Source organism: Salvelinus sp. IW2-2015, linkage group LG17 (assembly GCF_002910315.2).
Source record: "Salvelinus sp. IW2-2015 linkage group LG17, ASM291031v2, whole genome shotgun sequence".
Lineage (NCBI taxonomy): Eukaryota > Metazoa > Chordata > Actinopteri > Salmoniformes > Salmonidae > Salvelinus > Salvelinus sp. IW2-2015.
The window spans coordinates 31,519,544-31,544,144 of NC_036857.1; the positions used below are offsets into that span (position 1 = coordinate 31,519,544).

Below are 24,601 nucleotides of genomic sequence, written 5' to 3' on the forward strand. Positions count from 1 at the left end.
TTTCCTCCATTTTCCATAACTACAACCTTTTGKCACTACTACGTTTCATATCTGGCCTTTGTATCGGGGGAAATAACATATTTTTAAAATGTCCCAAGTTACCTACTGACAACAATTCCCAATCCTAACATGAGGATTTATTGATATTTGGTCCTTTACTTCCTGGCTTGCTAACTCCTAGACACTAGAGGGATAGTTTACCCAAATGARGTATTGCTTTCCTTACCCTGTAAGCAGTCCATGCTTTGTTGGTTTTACTTTTTAGGATTTTGTGGCACAAGTCAATGGTACCTTTGGTATATTAGCATTTTTGCACTTCATTTCCAAATCATCTACTTTATATGTAACGTCAATGAGTTACACAATACATTTTTAGATACTTCAGGATGATTTGGACATGATGTACATTTTGTACTGTCATTTTGTAATTTGGGTGAACTATCCCTTTAAATATAGCCAGCTTTCACTTAGCCTTTTACCAGGAGCAACCTCCCTAAAGGGAAGATGTTGGTAAGTCCCACATATTGTACTTGAATATACAGCACTTCATTTTGGTTACTTTCCCTTTTTGTCTTGTGGTCTGTGATATGGCCCATGTTTTGTTCTTTCCTGTTTATGGATTATGCCCACACTTGGCGCAAATCTGTCCTTGGTCAAACGGCAAAAAATGTAGGTTTACCATATGCAGACAACTATGTTCTATTTGAGTTCATGCTAATGTGTGTTTGGATGTAGAAAGACACAAAAAAGTGGTAGGCTAAAGGAGGGTGCCCCTTAACACCGATAATCATTTGAAAAATACTAGCTTTGAGAATGTGGCTCATTCATTTACATCGCTGAAACAATGCACAAAGACAACCGGTGTAAAATAGAGTGTTTATTAATATATCATATATGTACATTGTAGTATAATAAATCTTTATCACAGAAATCTGTGATGTTGATTTGCAACATTTGAAATTTGAAAAGGAGCATAGAAGTAGACATAAGGAAACAAATTGACATGAATTTATTGTACAAATTTTGCAATGGCCTTCTCAATCTCCATTGAAAATCTATGGTTTGAATTGAAGAGGGCAGTCCATAGGCGCAGATATCATGGAAAGTATTTTTTTTAAATAGGGGTGTCAATCATTTTGACACCTATCTTTTATAGATTGTTTATTATTACCTMTAAATAAATACAAATATTGAGCAATTGTATTAGTATAAAATAATAGAATTGCCCCCTTTTTTTGCATACAATATACTATAGCTCAGTATTTGTATTATGTAGCTCATATYGTCTTTTTTGCTCATCTTTATGAAGTGTGACAATAATTTTGGTCGTGACTATCTTTCTCGCTCTCCTCGCACTTTGTCTCAGGGTTTCTCTCATCCCATATTTGGTCTCTATGATCTCTCTGTCTGTCCTTACTCTCCTCTGTCATATTTTTCAATGTATAGAAACCCACGGTGAGTGTTTTTTCAGTATGGTTATATGTGTCACTGTATCTGGTATGCTTTGATAACCAGTACTGTCTGGAAGCCCAGCTACAGATCCTCAGCTTCATCCAAACCCTCTCCCTGTGATCAGTCTGCTCCACACAGGATATGGGCTGTAAGCTGATTAAAAGGAGTTAATTGTACTGTGGTTAAAGCAGGATTCAGTTGTAAACACAAACGGGGATCTGGAAACAGACACAACTGGAGGGGAAGAGAGAGAGTTGGGGGTGAATACCTGCAAGGGCCGTCTAGAGGGAGCAACACATTTACAACAACAAGACATAGCCTGGCCTACTGCTGTTTTCAGTCTACCGAGGTAGGAGGGGAAAGAGAGAGAGAGGAAAAGGGGGGTGGAGTAAGGGAGTGAGAGACAGGGTTTGGAGGCACATCAAGAATTTTCCTTTTAAGGGGTACGGTCTCCAAGTCCTGCGAGTTCACATGCAGCAGCCAAAACACTCTGAACAGGATAAACAAAGAACACCGAAAAGACAGAGGAAAAAAACAAAGCAAGAATAATACTGTTATTCTCACTCTAGTATAAAGGGCCTCTTTTGGGAGCAGTAGCAAAGTGTGAGAATGGGTAAAAGTAAGTTAACTTTGTCTACTCTAGACAAAATGATAGAGGTTTAGAGTAGATGGATGGCCATAGCAGCACTTCTGACCACTTCAACTCTGCTGGAAGRATTTGGAATTGATGTTGCAAGTTCCACGTTTGTAAGTAGCATAGGGAGAGGAGACTGCCTCCACGCTAAGAGGTCCGTGTCTTTTAGAGCATCCAAACTGCAACTATTGTGGTTTTGTTGCTTTGTGAACCCATTTCTAGACAATACATGCAATGTCTGGCAAAATGACTGTGTATGTGTGAGCAGGAAACAGAGACGGTTTCAGAGCGAGAGAGGGAGYGAGAAACAGAGAGGTATTGTATATGCGTATGAGAGAAGAGAGTTAGTTAGAGGGAAAGAGAGAGGGTAACAATTTGTGCCTGGGAGAGAGGGAACGAAGGAGAGAGACCATATATGTACTGTATGTCTATATGTGAGTATTTGAAATGGGGGGATGCATATGTCTGTGTGAGACAGAAGGAGAGGAGGGAGAGAACATATATCCTCTGGCCCTGGGCGAGTGTGCGTGAGGCTGAATGGGAGCCAGGAAAAGGGGAAGGGCCTCGCGTCCACCGACAAAAACAGCTGCCTGAAAGTACGCAGGAAAACAGTGTCTGGTAGAGTATAGGGAGCGGGGGACAGGGAAAGAGAGGACAGGAGAGAAAGAGAGCACCAGGGCCCACATCTCTATATGGGTTGCGCCCTGAGTGCGGAGCCTTGCTGTGGGGAGGAAGCAGAGCCTGTGCCCTTGGTGAGAGGGTCACTGAAGCGCCGAGGTCCAGAGAGGTCCAACAGCGTCAAGATGAAGCTGACCAAGGTGAGTGTCTGGGTGGGCTTGTCTAGGGTTATGAATGGGGCCACAGCTGGTCCAATACAAAAGAGCTGTATTTTAGGAAACCTTGCACATCATGCATGATATACTCATACATTTGAGTGCATGTGTTTGGTCTGTGTATATTAGCGTGCTTGTTTCTTTGAGTTGTGTCTGGTGTCTGTGCCCAAGTTTGGGTGCAGGGTTTGAATTACACGCGGCTATGGAGGGATGGCTACCCCCATAAAAAAATCGTGGCCCCCTCATCAGAATGGAAATTGTCAAAGAAAGAGACGTCGGGCACCCCCAAGAGTCTGTGTATAATTGGAACCCTGTTTGGGTACATGAGTGTTATTGTAAGTCTCCATGGTTACAGCACATGCTGTGGAGCGTGGGAATGCTTAGCCCCCTGGACGACGTCAGTCTATTGCATCCAACTGACCGTCAGTATGGGTGTGGGAACTGGAGTCTGCAGTCAGAATGGATCATCCTCTTTTCATGCTCTCAAGCTATTCATTTAAATGATTATTTACTTATCACAGAGCTGATGTACAGTATTGGTGGCCTCTGAGGAATTGATTTAATTTTGACTGGTTTGGCTGCAGCTGTGAATGTCAAAAATGCGCCATGAACAGATAAGTATGGAAGAGATATCATTGACTTCTTAATAAATACACTTCACAACAGTGTCCTTCTGGCCGATGCCTGTTTTCCTGTTGCTAGAATGGCAATGCTTTTTATTGGGTGCCAAAGGCAAGGTGGTGGTTATACTGGTGATTGTTTTTAAGCCTCACAGGTTATGTGCTATGAGTCATGATGCGTCACAGCTTTGTTATACTGCTGGCTACAGTACATCCTATGAGTGGGCTGGCTGTGTTATCATAGAGAAGCTCCATTAATGGCTTATAGTATTCAATTACTTGGCAAGCAAAAGAAAAACACAATTTGCTGTAGCCAAATGCACAACAGGGATCAAAGCCAGAGGTGTAATTTCTGCTTGGCGATTTAATCTATCGTGATATGGTACTCACTCTTTCAAAGCCTATCTTGATCACCAGAGAACATTGTGATATTGGCTTATGATCCCCTCACCCTAAGCCAGAGCTGGGCAGCTCTCCATCTCTTGAATGTGAAGATAGAGTACAACAACACTGTAGTGACTCGATTGGAATAGATGACTAGATGTTCCTCTTGTTCCACCTGTTACAGATGTAACACACAGCGGTTCTGCAGGCTCAGATTACTCATCCCTTCAAAGGTCAAAAGAAAATAGTTTGAATTCCTTAAAGAACCAACGCCGCTTTAAACTGGCACTGCCTMACAGCGACCATATTCCACAGGCATTTTCTACACACCCAACACAGAAAAGAGCAGTGGCGGATCAAGGGTAAAAATAGCCTCTACGATCCATAATGCTCACTCAGACACAAATACACATAAACACACTGTTCCACTGGCACACATAACCACAAACTCACTCATATGGAAACTCACTCACTTCCTGTTATGTGGTCAAACTTTAGTCAAACCCCAGGGAAGCTTTGACTAGACTTGACTCCTCTGMTTTAGAACAAAACTGTCACCAGTACTTGAGGAATGTTTGTGTGTGTGGGGCAGAGTATGAGATGAAAGTAGAGAAATGGGAAAAGGAAATGTAAAGCCTTTCCTTTCTCCAAAAACCTGCCACCCCAATAAATCCCAGACCCACCCATTTAAATAACAGAACCTCTGAAGATAATATTGTATGCAAAAGAGTGTTTTTTGAAAGAGTAGGAAATGTTTTGGGAATGAGCTGGAATTTGGCAGGGAGAGTAGGGAGGGCACATAAAGTAAGTGGGATATGATTCAGCATTGTATTACGCTCGTGGAAAATGAATGTAAATATTCCCAAGATAAATACAACCCCAAAGAGARCCTAGCTTTGTTTACTCTCGTGCGTATGTATTCATAGTCTCTCTCTCTCTCTACAGCTGTACCATATCAACCTTTGGCTTAGCGCTGTCTTACACAATCATTCCTCAAGCAATACAGCTCCCCCTTCACTCCCCTTTCCCCCACCCCATTTCCTCTTGGCCAATGTTCCCACTCTCAAAACCTTTTTCCTTTACCTCCATGTTGCTCCATGCATTTCCCCTATTCCCCAAAGTGTTATATCCTTTGTATTTAGTGAACTTAAGCTAAAAGCAGTATTTTACTGATGAGGTATCATTCTATATGTTCAGTACCGATGAGGATCAGTCAGGCTCACTCGGACTCAGTTTCTCAGTATCTCTGCACAGTTAAAGTTGTAATGATGGGAGGCAGTTCTGCCTGATTTGATCTCGACACTGGCTTATCCGACCCCCTATCTGAGYTTCAAACGCTGTTGCTCCCCCCTCTCTATTGTAGTTGTCTCTGTCCATATATCTTTCTTTGTAAATAACTAGACATGTCCATCCGCAGGTTAGCGTTTTTCATCATGAATCTTCCTCGAGAGGCAGCTCTGCAGAGTGGTCACTTGCTGGCACAGCTTGCAAGTCATAAAATCTGATTTGAAACCTAACCCCAACCTAACCTTAACCACGGTGCTAACCCAAATGCCTATCCCTAACATATTTTTGTTTTCATGAATGTTTACAATTTTGCAGCTGCTATCTAAGGGGAAATCTCTCAGTTCTGCCTCCAGGACAAGACTCATGACAATAAACATCAACCTGTTGTCCATCCATGTCTATGTGTATTTGAGGATGTGACAGTAAAATTTGTTCTAGGGCCAATTCAACAGCTGTAATCAAATCCCCATCCCTCATCTATCCCCCAACCCTACCCTCCTCTCCAAGTCCCAGACTCCAAGCATCTTGTCAACTCGAGGAAGTACCCCTGTATTTTGTTAAACTCTCCTGTGGCCTTCCTGCCCCTCCCTCCCCCTCTCCTCCACTCCTCTCCAATAGAAAAAAGCTACAGACAAATAAACGTCCCCGGTCCCTCCGTTTTCACATGAGCCGGAAATTCCATGGCGCTTAGGCCTTTTTTACGGCTGGACTGAATTACCCTATGTGTTGTTCTGGGATTCCTGTGAGTTACACTCCAATGATGTAGTGGTTAGATAAACGTAGGTCCCGGACACAGATATACTCATTCATTATAGTCATGTTTCTAAGAATGTGTTTACTCTCCTATTTATGAATAGTCCTAAATCCTGTCAAGGTCACAGATTATTGGTATTTTTGACTATTCTCTTGAGCATTATGGCATTTAATAGTTTCATCTTGGCTTCTAGTTGGCTGGGTAGAAATATCGACATAATGCTTCCATCTATCCCATCCTCTCAGATGGACAGATGTGGCTGGGGAATAGGGGCTAGGAGTTGATTCGGAACTCACAAGACCACCTCTGGATTGTGTGAAAATGTGCTACGCCACAGAACTGACGCACTTGCACACTACTTGTTGCACCTCTCTCTTCCCCCCACGTGGTGTAGCTCTTGTGCTATTGGTAACATGACACGAGTTTGGCTCACCTTTTATTATGCCAATGTCTAATCTTGCAACCTGTGTGCATGCATTAAAAAGTGTGTGTGTCCGTGCCTGTGTGCGAGAGAGAGGAGAGAGAGAGAGAGAGAGTCAGAGAGGGCTACATAACCACACAAGGTGCCTTTTTGGCGGGATTGTGTCTGGAGAGTATTTACAAGTTTGGATCTATAATTGTCTTACCACAATTATACCAAAACAACCATAACAGTTTAGAAAATTAATGATGGTTAACATGCAATGTTAGGACCATTTTGACTTGCCCCCAGAAATGACATATCTAATTCCCAATCCTGACCAATCCTGGGGAAATTTCTTCACTCTCCCCTCCCAGATCTGACCAATCACAGAGTGGAATTCCAGTCATTCAATTCCACAATAGCKTTTCCTTTAATGGCTCCACCCACAGCGACAGAGCAGAGGGAGACTAACAGAAACAAGGTAACCTTTAGTTGCAAACTATGTTTTGAGGACTTTTTGGGGATGTAAGAGAACTTTTGAACTAAAAAGTCTAACTCGGACCTATGCCTCGAGGCGTAGATTTAAAGGAAAAAGAAATGAATAAGGTAAGAAAATAATGGAAAAGTAATTATTATTGAAATTTATTTTTATTGTAGGACTAGTATTACATAGTACTACTTATGGTCAATCAAATAAAGCAAATTCGTGAGGGAATCAAAGTGTTACATTGGGGTGTGGGGGACTGTGCAAGCATCCTCTTTAACAGTATTCATCCCATTAATTTGCGCACGCTGCGCTTGCCATCTCCCTCAAAATGTTGTCATGCTGACATCAATAGCTATAGTCTCTTGTCAAATGTTCCAGTGCTGTTAGCTTTTTTTTTTATAAACAATGATCTTTTTCTGTAAATGTTTTTGCACGGTTAGATTAGTGGATTAGTCATCTTTCCAAACTCGCTTGTTCTTTGACAGTACACCCCACTAGTCGAAAGTTACACAGCAGCACAATCGGACAGGGTTATCTGTCCGACTGAATGAGATATTCCAGACTCTTCCACAGGGTAATCATCCTCTGGTAAACTATACTCATTTGAAATTCTAGAGTACTAATATTGTGGTTTTACTATGAGATGAATACCCTCGCCTTAGTGGAGTCTATTTGCCCAATTACAGTATAATCCGATGTCATAGCAGGCTAATTGTGCACTATTCTTGCAGGTCTGATACAGAAAGCCTTAAAGGAAAGTGGTTAAAGGATCATATGACTCCATGCGCACCCCTCCCCTCCCGCCTCTCCATCCCCAATGTGTTCTGTGTTTATTACTGCGTCATAGCAATTTCCCAATCCTTTACCATTATTATGATTTTGTGAAAGTCTATTTTGATCTCCTTAGAGGTGTGTGTGTGTGTGTGTGTGTGTGTGTGTGTGTGTGTGTGTGTGTGTGTGTGTGTGTGTGTGTGTGTGTGTGTGTGTGTGTGAAAGCATGGTCCTAAAAAGGTATGTAAATGTGAGGAGTCCTAAATTGGTTAGAAATGCAAGACTGTGTGTGTTTGCGGGTGTGTGAACTTAATGACAAATGTCAATTTTAATAACCAGGTGGTGATGGTAAACCAGGTAGTGTGTGTGTGCTTTCTTGCATGTGTTGTGTACAATGTGTGTGTGTGTGAGGGGGAGACGTGGATGTGTGCTTTATGTATCATCCAATCAATCTCCTCCAATATCATATTCCCATGTCAAAAGTTTCTTCCCTGCGGTCTGAACACAATAACATGAGGGAAACCACAGTGGATAGGTAACACGATAACATTGTCCAATCTTTCCTTTGGCAGTGATAACCGTGTTACTGCTAATAGACTGGCGCTGCTGTGTACTGCAGTGACCTGAGCATGTAATTTATCAGTTGATAGATAGGGCCCACTCCAGCAGCAGTGTTGTGGTTCAGACTCWGAGGGAGAAAGGAGCAGAGACACAGTAGAACCAGCCCAAGTCTCATCGTAGGATTACCTATCTAGGATCAGTTTTGCATTTTAGATCAAAATGAATAAGAATACAATGGAAAGGGGGGACTTGATCCTATATCAGCAGTGCTACTCTGAGAGATATGAATACGGCCCCTGAACAACAGGATCAGGATTGGGAATGTGAGAGGAGAGGACCCTAGCCAGCGACAGCAGCAGTGTGGCTGACCACCAGAGGTTAAAACAGTGAGGAGGGCTACACAGGAAGTGTGTCATGGCGCAGCGCTGACCTCACCACTGGAACAAGCTGTCTCTGTTCCCTCCGCTGCCTGTCCCACCCTTTTGAGACACACTGGCCTTCTGTGGAGGAAGGGATGGAGGTTGCACAGAGAACACACACACACACACACACACAAACACGTGCACATCCACACACACGTGCACATCCACACACACATAAACACGTGCACACACATTCAAACACAGACACACACACATCCGCATCTTTAGACTTTCTATTAAGGGAAGGGGAATACAGAGAGAACACACACACAATTATGCACACACACACACACACACACACTTGGCCTCCATCTGTGACTCACTGGCTTTAAATCGAGGGAGGGGGACTGTACTGCAGACCCACACATATACACAAACAACCCCTGTAACAATATGAGTCACAAAGACTCATAGTGGAGAGAAGATGGCATATTACAAATGTTATTATGCTACCGTAATAACTTTATCAGATGGCACATAAAGTATGATGCTCTTGCACTGAACAGTGAACACTCTAAGCTGCTCTGCAGCTCTTCTCCAACTCTTCTCCCTCAGCTGCTGGTGCCCCTCATCCAGCCAGTGCGCCACAACATCAGAGGAGTTGACATTCAGGTCCAAATACAGCTTCAGTTGTTTAGATATTGGAGTCTAAAGGGAAACCCAAGAGAAGACCTACCCTTATGGAGTATCTTTATAGCCCAGCTGCCTTGGGCCCTTGGCCTCGCTTTAGCCTGGGGTCAGTGGGTCCAGTCCAGTAGAGAGAGTGCCACACAATAACCATCATTGTGTAAACTAAATATCAACCTATTTTTGGAGGGGAAGAGGGAGTCAGAGCATCCAGGGGGTCTGTAGGGATGGATGTGTGTAGCATCTGTGTGTATGGGTTGGCTCCTCCCTTCAATCACGCTTCTGTTCTGGGGGCTTCTGGTAGACAGGGAGAAGGAAAGGGAGGGATTATTTTCAAAAAGCGGTTCTTTGACTAAGGAACTTCTGGTTTTCTGGGCTGGACGACATAAAAATAAGAGAACAGAACCCTTTTGTGTGCTGAACTGCTGTTGATGCCTGGGGGATGAGGGGGGGTGGGGGAAGGGGGGCTGTCCCAGAGCAGACGGGAGACACAGGGACTTGGCGATAAAGGTTGTCCCATTACACTGACTGACTACACAAACAGTCAGGTTTGTGAGGTAGCAACTCACTGGTGTGTACTTGAAGGGTGTTTTTAGGAGAGGAGGGGTTGTAACAGAGAACTGTCTGCATTTTTTTTTAACCCAGAGTCTGAAGTTCTATTTGGGCGGCTAACGAGGTAAGATGTTATGCATGCCCATTTTCGACATACTTTGCCATGATGGTGAATGGGATATATAGCCTGTTGGTGAACATTGCGAACTTGTAATAATAAATAATGTTTGTATAAATAAAGTACAGTATGAGGAGAATGTTAGCATGTTTTTGAACAAATATGTAAACCAATGACTGGAGAGCGAAAAATCATGAAAACCACAGACAAACTTTGTAAAGACGGAGGGAAAACCAAAATATTTGGTTTGAATCAACTCAACCAGTCTAAGTTTTCAAGTTGCTGTGTACACTTTGAAAAAGGAGTTTCCGGCTGTCCCCATAGGAGAACCCTTTTGGTTATAGATACAACCCTTTTTAGTTACAGGTAAAACCCTTTTGGGTAGAACCCTCTGTGGAAAAGGTTCTACATGGAACCCACAAGGGTTCTACCTGGAACCAAAAAGCATTCTTCAAAGGGTTATCCTATGGGGACAGCAAATAGGTTCTACATAGCACCTTTTTTACTAAGAGTGTAGCAGTTTCACTAGATACCCTTATCTATCTTTCCCCCCATCTCTCTTTCCCTCCATCCTGTCCTCACAGCTCTCATTTGGCAGATGATTATTCAAAGAGAGCCAATCATTCCTATTATGTCATACAGAAGGATCCATGAGACACATGTCTCACATGGGGGACATTTTCATTTGTTACACCTTATTGTTATCGTAAGGTCCCAACTTGCACATTGTTTCAACTGAGTGTTTACCATCTGTGGCCGGCTGCTTGTGCTTATGTCAGTATCCAGGTCCGTGTTCAGTATTGCACAATGTTGTGAAGTGTTCACAATGACTGGAATGTCTCTCTGACAAGTAAAGTAAGGAGTCATGTCAGCGTTTTATCTCTGCAACATTCAGTACATTGCACCTTTTCTGAACTCATCCCAGGGTATGCAGGCGCTGCAGTCCGTCCGTCCGTCTGTTTCTCTGTCTGTCTGCCAGGTGGTCTGTAATGCAGAGTGATCGTGTCTTTTGCAAAAATGTTGTGAAACCATGCCCAGTATGTGTGAAACTGCTTACAATATTTTACTCACACACAACAGTAGGCTTGCGGTGAAGTTAATTAGTGTCTCTATTTAAACTTTGTTCCCGGTCCACTCCATGGCTGCAGACAGGCAGAAAGTTTCAGAGAGACACTTGCTTAGTGTCATGCCTGGTATGCTTGGGGTCAGTGGTGAGGTGGGGCCATAGGTGGGCAGGGAGAGGGGGGGGGGGGGGTGCCAGCCCTGGGTGTCCACACAGTTGCGTAGTGAACATGGTAAGCACAGTCTCCTGCCAGCTGTCCAAATAGTGCCCAGTCGTAGCGGGAGAGGAGAATGGAAAAGTGTGCAAACAGACCCTTTACTGAAGAGGAAAAGCACACACTGCCGTAACAAAGGTTCATTATATGTTTCAGTTTGATTTCCGGACCAATGAAAACAGACAGGCTTTGAGGCAGTAGATAGATTGTACTGTACACACATGAACATGGACACACGGCCATGCATGGACACTTCTGAGGGCTTACATTAACTGGTGGATTTGCCCTCAGTATATCTGAGTGGGTGTTTCTATGCCTTCATTTTTTCCACAAACATTCTCCATCCTTTCTTTCCTTAGTTCACGGGATAGGGAGAGAGTGTGTGAATGTGTGTCTGTGTGTAAGAGCAGAGCAACCATTTGTTTACATTGGCTTAGTTAACATGCCATGAAACGTGTAACTCCCATACCCCTGCAGTCTCATGTTCAAAGCCAATTTCATGTTGGGAAACAAAGTAGGATCATGGGCGTGTTACTAGAAGATTACCTCCGTTATAGGACCAACCATCCAGAGGTTCTGGAGCAGAAATAAGGAAAGCAAAACCTGACTGCAAAACTCCTTTCACTCAAACACGCCAACAACCTGCTAGTGTGTGTGCTACTCCCGAAGTACTGAGTTTGTGACTGTGTGTGTACCTGTGTGTTGACAGACGGGCAAGGAAGAGCCCCATGTCTTCAAGGAGAAGACCTTCAGGAAGAGGCGTCAGTGTGGCGTGTGTCGTCAGAGTGTGGACAGCACAGGGTCCTTCTGTCGAGGTGAGTGTCTCTCTCTCCCGCTTTCTCTCTCTCTCTCCTTCTCTCGCCACCCTCCTCCATGGAGGATCCTGTTCAGCTGGCACTCCTGTCAGCTCTAGCTAGCTGTCTCTCTCAGAGCCAACAACCTCCTGACTGTAAGCTGATTGTTGTCTAGGGAGCTCAGCTTAGTTAGATCATGTTTTTAACAATGCTACATGAAATACACAAAATTAACCTGGATGATGGAAGCTGACTAATTGCTCCATTCTCTGTCTCCCTTTGTTCCATTCTCATCCTTCTCGTTCCAGTGTGTAAAACAGCCACTCACAAGAAATGCGAGGCAAAGGTAAGACTCCAAACTGATTCACTCCTGCGTAACTTGCCCAACTCTGGAATTGTCCTCCCTGTCCCTACCCTATGAGCTAGATGCCACCTCTGAGTTGAGCTGCAGCGGGTTAAGGAAGGCTACAGTTTCTTTCCACTGATGTGAAGGCTTCACTGTTCCATTCCCAGAACGGGGACCGGCCGCACCCAAGCCCCACGTTGCTCCATGTGAAAGGGTCATTGATGGAGGAGTGAATGCCAACTTTGGCCTGGGGCAGGGAGAGACTTGGCAGACTGCGGCGGCGGGCGCCATGCATTATGGAAGAAAGCATGTGGCAGAGATTGCCTTCCAATCTTCGTAGCATCTTTTCCATCTGACGAGAGAGCATTAGAAGATAAGTGGGGGTGGGTTTGGAAAGTAGCAAATCAATAAAAGTCCATAGCCGGTTGTTTTTTCAATATCATTTTCATATTTGATGATTTCTATCTAGGAATGGGCACAAACTCGTCTGCAGTAGACCTGGAATAGTATGTAGGCCACTCTTGTCCTGTGGATTGTAAAGGTCTGGCTGTGTTTCCTCAAATTAATGATTTTTGTCAGAGGGATATTATTTCCACATTGTTGTGTTTGTGGCCTGGATGTGTTTGGGTTTGGAGATGATAGCTAAGGCTGTCCTGTTGACTGGGGGTGGTCGGTGCCCAGGCAGCGATAGCCATCGGTCCTGCCCAGGAAGGGAGAGGCCAGGCCAGCCTCCGGAGGCATGGCCATCTCAACTGTTATCTGGCGTTAAGAGCCAGCGCTGAGGGCTAAAGGGGCTCGCCCATGAAAGCTTGGGATTCAGGAAGCTCGGATCGAAGGAAGCTGCCTGGGGTTTTATTGAAACCACATACAGAAGAGCAAACCCCAAATACACATGGTACAACATCCGTCTGGCCCTGAGGGTTTTATAAGTTATTGTCCACGAAAATCTGTCTGATTTCAATAAAAAGACCAGCCTCTGTGTTATGCTAGTGTAATAACCTGAGCTTTATCACAGTCATTGAGAATGAAAGAGAGAGCGAGAGATCGACAGATGGTCAGGTCAGTGTCATGCCAGGGCCCGTTTCCACATAGCGGGTCCCAACCTGTGCATATACAGATGTACGATCTTAAATTAAGCCAGTTTGCTACAGCAGGAAAACAATCCTGCAGCAAGAGGAAATGTGAATTATTATGGGTATTATAATTAATGGAAATAGTTTGAGGTGTTGATACATTTTTCGTTAGTGCAAATCAAGTCTGACATTTTAGAGTGGAAATTACAAACTTTCGAAGCCTTTTTAAACCTTGAATGCACTACAAGTTTGCATTTCCTGCCGTGCAGGAAAATTCTCAGCAACAGATGAGTGATCAAATTAAGATCCTACATTTATACTCTTCTTCATTATGATCTAAAATGTCAAACTGATCCTAGATCAGCACTCCTACTCTGAGAGGCTTTGTGGATACGGGCCCAGATCTGTATTATCACTTGTCTGACCGCTTGCATGATGACGAGTTTCTCACACGACTGGCCTATCTGAGTGATGTTTTTTCTCGCCTGAATCTAGGATTACAGGGACTCTGCGCAACTATATTCAATGTGCGGGACAAAATTGAGGCTATGATTAAGAAGTTGGAGCTCTTCTCTGTCTGCATTAACAAGGACAACACACAGGTCTTTCCATCATTGTATGATTTTTTGTGTGCAAATGAAGCTTACAGACAATGTCAAATGTGATATAGCGAAGCACCTGAGTGAGTCTGGTGCACAATTACGCAGGTACTTTCCCGAAACGGATGACACAAACAACTGGATTCGTTATCCCTTTCATGCCCTGCCTCCACTTACCGATATCTGAACAAGAGAGCCTCATCGAAATTGCAACAAGCGGTTCTGTGAAAATTTGCGCCCAGAGTATCTTGCCTTGGCAAATCGCGCTGTTAAGACACTGATGCCCTTTGCAACCACGTACCTATGTGAGAGTGGATTCTCGGCCCTCGCTAGCATGAAAACTAAATACAGGCACAGACTGTGTGTGGGTAATGACTTAAGACTGAGACTCTTTCCAATACAACCCAACATTGCAGAGTTATGAGCATCCGTTCAAGCACACCCTTCTCATTAATTAACCTGTTGTGAGTTATTCACAATTTTCGATGAACAATACGGTTTTATATGTAAGATGGTTAAATAAAGAGCAAAATTATTTATTATTATTATTATTATTTGTGCCCTCGTCCTATAAGAGCTCTTTGTCAATTCCCACGAGCCGGGTTGTGACAAAAACTCACACTCAATCTTATGTTTAATAAATGTATCGTATAGTGTGTTACAATGATGGCAAAAAAACTAAATTTGAGAGTGCGCAGACCATGGTGCTAGAGGGGGTACACAGCTGGAGGTTGAATGTTGAAGGGGTACGGGACTATAAAAAGTTTGGGAACCATTGACATAGACTGACCATTTGAATCCAGGTGAAAACAATGATCCCTTATTGATGTCACTTGTTAAATCCACTTCAATCAGTGTAGATGAAGGGGAGATAGGTTAAAGAAGGATTTTTAAGCCTTGAGACAATTGAGACATGGATTGTGTATGTGTGCCATTCAGAGGGTAACTGGGCAAGATAAAAGATTGAAGTGCCTTTGAACAGGGTATGGTAGTAGGTGCCAGGTGCACCGGTTTGTGTCAAGAACTGCAACGCTGTTGGGTTTTTCTCGCTCAACAGTTTCCCGTGTGTATTAAGAATGGTCCACCACCCAATGGACATCCAGCCAACTTGACACAACTGTTTGAAGCATTGGAGTCAAAATGGGCCACCATCCTTGTGGAACGCTTTCGACACCCTGTAGAGTCCATGCCCTGACGAATTGAGGCTTTTCTGAGGGCAAAATGGGGGTGCAACTCAATATTAGGAAGGTGTTCCTAATGTTTGGTATACTCCGTGTGTATCTTATCACCATAGGAACACGTTTAAGGTTAACAAATAATGTGACAAATATTAGAGTGAGGAAATCTTACCTGCTTCGATGACATCTGCTTTGTCAGTCCAAGAGATGTTTAACTTTGGCAGAAGGATTGCAGCAGCAATAAGTTAGGGATCTTCCTTCGTTCCTCCAAAGCGCTTTCAGAGACCCTCTCATGAGTGGCAGGGACATCTTGCACGACGCTTCCAGCCTCTTAAGTTTTGATTGTTGCTACAAAACTTAAGAGGCTGGAAGCATCATAAGAGGCTGGAAGCATAAGATCACCGGCAGCAGCCATCCCATATGTCTGTTGGTCTCTGACTATAAGATGTTCAAAGCRGCCACCTGCCGTCACCACAGGCCTCATCACGGTCAAGAAGGCTATTTCTGTAGGGCTCAGCCTGTAAGACATAAGCACATTTTAACACCTGTTAGAATAGTCATAGTTCATGGACAATAACTGTTTTAGAAATAAATGACATATGTTATCATGGCAGATATATTTGCTTGTTTGATGGTTCCTTGGTCCGCTTGTTTTCGCGTGCTGAGGTGAGGTTATTGTAGACCGTCATCTTTGATGGAGGTTCCCATTGGACAAAAATATTCCATCTATGTATGCAAAATGAATGTCACATGACCTCATGAAACACACAGAGATGGGTTTGTTCACATTCATTTGTATAAAACCAATCTGATGTTCTCTCTCACTTCACATACACACTCAATAAAATTATAATGATGTGTAGACAAAACATTACTTGTGAGAGACACTGATGCTGAAAGAATACATCAATCATGAAGGTTAATGTAATACATTTTAGGCTTAAACACTTGACTTAAACACTCATTAAGGTGTCATGAATGGCTTCATAAAGGTGTTTTGAATGTAAAGTTTAAGCCCCAGTTGTAGTAAAGATCTCACAACCTCAGACCAATTTGGCAACCGGCCTCACAACCGCAGACCACGTGTAACCACGCCAGCCCAGGACCTCCACATCCGGCTTCTTCACCTGCGGGATCGTCTGAGACCAGCCACCCGGARTGGACAGCTGATGAAATTGTGCATTTGCACAACCAAAGAATTTCTGCACAAACTGTCAGAAAACGTTTCAGTGCAGCTCATATGTGTGCTCGTCGCCCTCACCAGGGTCTTGACTTGACTGCAGTTCGCCATCGTAGCCAACTTCAGGTGGCAAATGCTCATCTTTGATGGCCACTGGCACGCTGGAGAAGTGTGCTCTTCACAGATGAATCCCGGTTTCAACTGTACCAGGCAGATGGCAGACAGCGTCGTGTGGGTGAGRGGTTTGCTGAAGTCAACATTGTGAACAGAGCCCCATGGTGGCGGTGGGGTTATGGTATGGGCAGGCATAAGCTACGGACAACGAACACAATTGCATTTTAACGATGGTAATTTGAATGCACAGAGATACCGTGACAAGATCCTGAGGCCCATTGTCGTGCCATTTATCCACCGCCATCACCTCATGTTTTAGCATGATAATGCACGGCCCCATGTCACAACCATCTGTACACAATTCCTGGAATGTCCCAGTTCTTCCATGGCCTGCATACTCAGCAGACATGTCACCCATTGGGCATGTTTGGGATGTTCTGGATTGACATGTACGACAGCATGTTCCAGTTCCCGCCAATATCCAGCAACTTCGCACAGCCATTGAAGAGGAGTGGGACAACATGTGTCCACAGGACCCAGTCAACAACTCTATACGAAGGAGATGTGTCGTGCTGCATGAGGCAAATGGTGGTCATACCAGATACTGACCGGTTTTCTGATCCACTCCCCTACCTTTTTTTTAAGATATCTGTGACCAACAGATGCATATCTGTATTCTCACTCATGTGAATCCATAGATTAGGACCTAATTTATTTATTTAATTTGACTGATTTCCTCGTATGAACTGTAACTCAGTAAAATCTTTGAAATTGTTGCATGTTGCGTTTATATTTTTGTTCAGTATATTTAGCCTCACAACTACGTTTTTTTACCATTTTCTTGGTAGTGTACAGTAGCTAGCTAAAAGAAGAATACAATTTGACCCATTCTATGAGACTTAGCTACAGAGTCTGGCTTTTATGTTATCCAAATTTACACAGAGAAAGTACATATCTAAAATTCCTAGGTCCCACTGGGCACAGCCACCACCACACGTAGTGACAATGACGTGCTAGGCACAATAACGGCTATCATCATCGGATGGTGGTTAGCCATGTAGCTAACTAGCTAAATTAGCTGCAAGGATAGCTAGCTTAGCAGCCGCCTCCATCATCCTGGGTAAGCAAAGCTTGCATTGCATGATTACACTCTCCCCTCTCCTGTGCTTAAAGGAGAACTGGCCACTGAGATGCGGCCAGGGATTTTCCTCCTCGGTTTTAACACTGGGTCTGTCTGTGTCTGGATTGCCTCATCTCCTCAGTCTCCATTGTTTTTCACATACACCTCTTTTATAAAAAAAATATTTTCCTCTGGGGACCCATGCCAAATCAAGCTGATTTGGCATGGGTCCCCAGATCCTCAAAAAGTTCTACAGCTGCACCATCGAGAGCATCCTGACCGGTAGCATCACCGCCTGGTATGGCAACTGCTCAGCATCTGAACGTAAGGCTCTACAGAGGGTAGTGCGTACGGCCCAGTACATCACTGGGGCCAAAGTTCCTGCCATCCAGGATCTATATACCAGGCGGTGTCAGAGGAAGGCCCAGAAAACCCAGGTCAAAGACTGTTTTCTTTGCTATTGTACGGCAAGCGGTACCGGAGCACCAAGTCTAGGACCAAAATGCTCCTTAACAYCTTCTACCTCCAAGCCATAAGACTGCTGAACAATTAATCAAATGGCCATCAGACTATTTACATTGACACCCCTCCCCCTCTCCATTTGTTTTGTACGCTGCTGTTACTCGCTGTTTATTATCTATGCATAGTCACTTCACCCCTACCTCCATGTACAAATTACCTCGACTAACCTGTACCCCCACACATTGACTCGGTACCGGTACCCCCTGTATATAGCCTCGTTATTGTTATTTTATTGTGTTACTTTTTATGATTTTTTACATTCGTTTATTTGGTAAATATTTTCTTAACTCTTTCTTGAACTGCACTGTTGGTTAAGGGCTTGTAAGTAAGCATTTCATGGTAAGGTCTACACTTGTTGTAGTCGGCACATCTGACAAATAACGTTTGATTTGATTTGATTGGCCTGTTTTGGCGTGATGCGTGAAATTTGATTTGATTGGTCACTGACTAAACAGCATGAGCAGTTTTATGGCTCCGCAAACCTTCCGTGCCATTATGATCTACTATTATGTATAGCCTACAAAATTGTGCTCTGTAACAGATGGTTTTAAAAAGGTAGCAGAGTACAATACTTCAAAACATACTTACAGTGTAAGTAAAAGTACAGTTACTGACATTGAAAAATACAAAAAAAGTAACTACTTGGAAAAGCAACTCAATTACAGTAACAAGAGTATTTGTAATTTGTTACTTCCACCTCTGAACAAGACCTTTGGCTGATCTTCACATTAACCCTAAATGTCTGAGTAGGGTATGTAACAACTCAGTTCCTCATTTAAGAGTTTAAGTCACYTAGTTTCTACCATGCATCTGGAGACATCCTAATTCACTAGCCATCTGTGAACCATTGTGCTCTCATTATGACTGAATTTACAACCTTTTACAGACAAGTGTTGCCATGAGCCTGGTGACAAACTGTCCCGTAAGTTACTGTCAATGCTCCCTTGGGAAAAAACCCTGGTCTCCTCTTCCCAGAATAAAGCATTTCCTGGAAAAGAGGGGGACCAGAAAAAAGAATTGTCTGTGTGCTTCTCCCTATGGCTTCTACTCTTGTACTTGTCTTGTGGAGTTGTGGTTAGTCATCCAACCACGACGTCAACAACCTACAGCTGGCTCACCTCTTGTCTTTCATGAGCGATCCCACGTCAAGAATACATCAATATGCCAAAACAGTGTTTTATTTATGCTTGTTCTCTGTAGAGAGAACAGTTCCTACTTATCTGTGAGCTGGAGTGGAACATGTGGTCCACAGGGAGCGAAGGGAGACCAGGGATAGGGGAGGGGGTCCAGGATTAAGGGTCAGGGAATGTTGCCCATGATGAGCTACCCAATAAGGCAGGAAGAGACATTTCCGCTATTTCGGGAGGAATAGTAACGCCCAGCTGGATATTGGTTGTAATTTACGGGAAATCAGTTGAATGTGTGGGGGGGAGGGGTACAGTACTGTAGATAGGAAGTGGTGGAGGGACAGCAGACAACTGTAAGAGGAAGGCCTGTAGATCCGGTTAACCTCTACTGTTTTTCTAACCCTGTCAACAACACAGAGCTGACCCAGCATCCTCTCTGCTCATCTTCTATTTCCTGTCAGACCCAAGCTCAGAATAACAGAAAAATAGGGATGTGTCACTGGTAAATAATAATCTTAAAATCCAGTTGTTATATATTTATCTCTAAATTAGTTTATATCGAAATGTCCTACAGGAAGTGTACAATAGAAATAGAATGAATGTGTCTCATCATCATCGTTAGGGACTCTGAGTCACCACCCCGTCACAGAGTCATGGTAATTGCCGGGGTAGATAGCGTGGCTTGTTGTGAATGTGGGCAGACTTGTGAGTGAGTCAGTGTGATGCTGATCAGCGTTAAAACCATAAGCGTGACAGCTGGCTTAGCAGGTCTGGGACTCTGCCAGACGACCTTTGGTAGAGGGGAAATAAGCCAGGCTAATTGGCCACTGTTTTGCTCTGTTCTGACTGCACAACGCTGAAGGCTGCATAGTCTCCCTATCTTCCCAAGAATGTCTTTCCACTTTCTCCACTACAGGGCAGACCATGGTAATGTGTCTGGTGCCGTATTCAGTAGTCATTACATCCAGATTATTGCCATTTGTAGATACATACATGCTTTGAACTGACTATACATTGTATAATGTGACTGTATAGCGAGTCATGGCAGTCAGTTTGTTGCTGTGTACATGGGGCAATGACTCCTTACCACAAAACATTTCTCTTAGAACTCGAGGAAGAGAAAGAGGCATCGCCATCTGAGGAATGTATCTGTTCAGATTTCAGCAATATTAGTGGGACAGCAAAAGAGACTAGCTCTAGCTAGAATGGTCAGGACGAACCCATTTTAAACAACAGAGGGAACAGGGAGGAAGAGGAAACTATTTAGACACGATATAAAAATGGCTCATGTTGGTTTGTTCACAGGGGATTTTTCCAGTGTTGATCTCTCACAATTTCGCATTGCTGATTTTTTCGATTCTGTTTATTTACCACTGTTTATTTTTGTCCAGCATTGCTCTTTGAATACTTCTTGCACTTGGAGGAGGCGGGGGGGGGGGGYGGGGGMTGTTMTWMMCACTGTTGACTCTGGCTCTATGACTGGGAGTCCCACACAGTAATTACAGATACCAAAAGGGACACATGTGACCTCTGTCCTATCTGTTCTGTTCTGTTCTGTTCTGTACCCACCCTCAGCTGTTTGGTGAGAGAGATGGAGAGAGCGAGAGAGAGATAGAGAGAGTGATATGGTGGAGGGAGATACAGAGAGATGGAGAGAAAGAGAGATGAGAAAAGAAGGGGGAAAATGAAGGAAAACGTCAAGAGAGGGAGAAAGAGACGAAGTAAGAGAGCGAGGAAGAGAGAACGAGAAAGGGAAGGAAAGAGAGAGAGAGACGGGAAGAGAGAGGAAGAAAGAGATAGAGAGGGAGACAAATATAATGGACAGAGTTTAAGCCAGATGGATAAAGAGATCATTCCCTACAGCAGTTTATCTCTGTCCTGGCATTCGAGGCCCCCAACGTTAGCTCGTTTTCTCGCATGATTCACTTTCAGGGACTCTCAGAGACAGCACACCTTGCAATGATTAAGGGGCATTAGGTCTGCTTCAGACTCCTCATGACAGCGTAGTAAAAATGATTGAACGGGGGTTGGGGATGGGGTGTTTGAATAATGAAACCTAGCTCAGAGATATACAGTCAGGTACCTCCACTGGGACTTGAACCTTTGACCTTAGTCACACCCCACTATCTTCTATATCAGGAGGGTCTATGAGAATGGACAGCTGCCCGAGGGACACTAACCAGCCTCATGCCTGTTGGGCACTATGACATCACCAGCCCTCTGAAAACACCCTTGTGATGAAAGCACAAGGCCATCTGACATCAGCTTTCAATTCTGATTGGCTTCCCTTTCATCATTGCCCTCTGATTGGCTGTCCCACAGGGGGAGCAGTTGGCTAATAAGCATCAAATATAATTGTCTTGGACAAATGCTATGTCAAGACAACAATTGGTTACAGTAAGACAAAGGACAAATACACTGAGTGTGCTCTTTCCATGACATAGACTAGACAGGTGAATCCAGGTGAACGGTATGATCCTTTATAGATGTCACTTGTTAAATCCACTTCAATCAATGTAGATGAAGGGAAGGAGACAGGTTAAAGGAGGATTTTTATGCTTTGAGACAATTGAGACATGGATTGTGTATGTGTGCCATTCAGAGGCTGAATGCGCAAGACAAAAAAATGGAAGTCCCTTTGAACGGGGTATGGTAGTAGATGCCAGTGAGTGTGACAGGAACTGCAACACTGCTGTTTTTCACACTCAACAGCCAACCAACTTGACACAACTGTGGGAAACATTGGAGTCAACATGGGCCAGCATCCCAGTGGAACGCATTCGACACCATTCCCGATGAATTGAGGCTGTTCTGAGGTGTTCCTAATCATATTTACGAATGTGCATACCATGTCAGTGAAGTCATAGAAATGCCATTTCTGTGTGTGATTTTCTCCTATGCTAATTGAAAGCTGAGAAGAACCAGATGGTTGGGGCTGGTGATTAGACAACCAGAATATTGTTGTGAGTTTCAATCACCACTCTATTAGACCGCAGTCTGTTTTGATATGTCATGAGGTTTTGTGACTCAATGTGGAACAGGGTTACAACAGAGTTATGGCGGATACAAAGTGTACAAATCCAGTGAAGTTTCTATGGTTACACATACAGCCTTAGCATGCTCATTGTCAGTTTTCAAAAACTGTTTTCGAACTCTGTTTAGTGATGGAATTAAAAGAGACTGTTGAGAGACTCAACTCTTGAACAAAACACGAATCGGACTTGACAGAGAAAGGCTGAATTAATTATCATTGGGGTGGGGCCGAATCACAGTTGATGAAGTCCAATTGGCCCCAGTTCTGCTCACTAATGATATTGTTTACATGATGTTCGTATCCCCATTACTCCTCCCTGTCTCCTCCCCTGTTCTCCACTCCACTTACAGAAACACCTGCTGGTGTCAGTGGACATGAAGCAGACCCCCTTTGTTCTCTTATGCACCCTAGGATTCCCCCTATACACACACACTCACGTACAACATACCAGTAATGCTACCTCATCATCAGTTATCTCTCCCATAGCTAGTCTTGCATAGCACTGAAGAGATGCACTCACAGTGAGTGCATTAGCCATGGTCCCTGGCTTTAATGGATCAAGGACATTGGTTGGACCAGTGGCCCATCTAGAAGAGGCAGAGAGGGGTTAGCACCATGAGCCTTACCAGCTGGGCCTGTTTGGAGAGTGATATAGTGGGAGAGGTACATGGAGGGAGAGCGGGAGTGAGGGAGAGGGGAGGGGGAGAGCACTTGAAGGAAGCGCGTGCGTAAGTGTTGGCCCAGGAGATGGAATCTGGTGTGTTTGTTCTGGAGTAATGCTCCCCTGCTGCAGGCCCCATCGCTCGCTCTGAGAGGGGAGGGCAGCAGGCCGGGAGAGAGAGAGGGTGAATGCTGCTGGAGAGAGGGAAAGTTTGACAGGGAGTGAGAGGGGAAAAGAGAGGAGGGAGGGAGAACGCTGGATAGAGGGAATATTGGAGAAAGAAAATGTTAGAGAGAGGGAGAGAGAGTCAGTTTGGAAGAGAACGAGGGAAAGAGAGGATGTGGCCGGAGAGAATTGGTTAGAGGCAGAGGAGAGGGACAGTTGGACAGAAAGACAGTGGACAGTGTGCTGTCTGGTTCACCTCCTGGCCATCAATCAATCAATCAAATGTATTTATAAAGCCCTTTTTACATCAGCAGATATCACAACGTGCTATACAGAAACCCAGCCTAAAACCCCAAACAGCAAACAATGCAATGCCATGTTGTTCTTGTGTTAGCAGCAGTACCCTAATACATCCTTTTAATGTGGTTCTTGTTATTGTTTTCATAGTTATGTGGTCTCAGTTTCACAAGCCCAACTGGCAGTCAGGACACAAGATAAGATCTGCTATGATTCTTAAAGTATTATCCGTCATGGGGACAAATTGTTCCACTGCTTGAGAGAATAAAGCAGTGGTGGTTCCATTAAGGGAAATTTGTATGTCTCCCTRAAATATCAATATGCCTTGCATACTGTTGTTCAGGCTAGCTATCATTGTTTTGGTTTGCAATGGACCCCGTAGTTCCACTCTCCGTACCTCTGATACCCCCTTCGTCCCACCCCCCACACATGCGGTGACCTCACCCATTGAGACCAGCATGTCCAGAGATACAACCTCTCTTATCATCACCCAGTGCCTGGGCTTGCCTCCGCTGTACCCACGCCCCACCATACCCCTGTCTGCACATTATGCCCAGAATCTATTCTACCACGCCCATAAATCTGCTCCTTTTATTCTTTGTCCCCAACGCTCTAGGCGACCAGTTTTTGATAGCCTTTAGCCGCACCCTCATCCTACTACTCCTCTGTTCCTCGGGTGATGTGGAGGTAAACCCAGGCCCTGCATGTCCCCAGTCACCCCTCATTTGTTGACTTCTGTGATCGAAAAAGCCTTTGGCCTCATGCATGTCAACATCAGAAGCCTCCTCCCTAAGTTTGCCTTACTCACCGCTTTAGCACACTCTGCCAACCCTGATGTCCTTGCCGTGTCCGAATCCTGGCTTAGGCAGGCACCAAAAATTCTTGAATTTCCATACCCAACTATAACACTTTCCGTCAAATAGAACTAGCCAAAGGGGGAGGATTTGCAATCTACTGCAGAGATAGCCTGCAAAGTTCTGTCATACTTCCAGGTCTATGCCCAAACAGTTCGAACTTTCTAATTTTAAAAATTAATCTCTCCAGAAATAATCTCTCACTGTTGCCGCCTGCTACCGACCCCCCTCAGCTCCCAGCTGTGCCCTGGACACCATCTGTGAATTGATCCTCCCCATACTAGCTTCAGAGTTTGTTCTGTTAGGTTGACCTAAACTGGGATATGCTTAACACCCCGTCAGTCATCTCTCTCTT

At 44.2% G+C, this 24,601-nt stretch overlaps 1 protein-coding gene across 3 annotated transcripts in view; it reads left to right on the plus strand.

Moving 5' to 3' along the window:
* Positions 1–1,898: 1,898 nt before the first annotated feature.
* The window catches only part of tns2a (tensin 2a), a 51,526-nt gene continuing 28,823 nt past the window's right edge, over positions 1,899–24,601 (plus strand). For 2 of the 3 annotated variants that reach the window (XM_024006086.2, XM_024006087.2), the window contains 3 exon segments: positions 1,899–2,904; positions 11,892–11,997; positions 12,285–12,322. In XM_024006086.2, coding sequence (XP_023861854.1) covers positions 2,779–2,904; positions 11,892–11,997; positions 12,285–12,322 — 270 coding nt within the window. In that variant the 5' untranslated portion in view covers positions 1,899–2,778. 3 annotated transcript variants of the gene reach the window in all.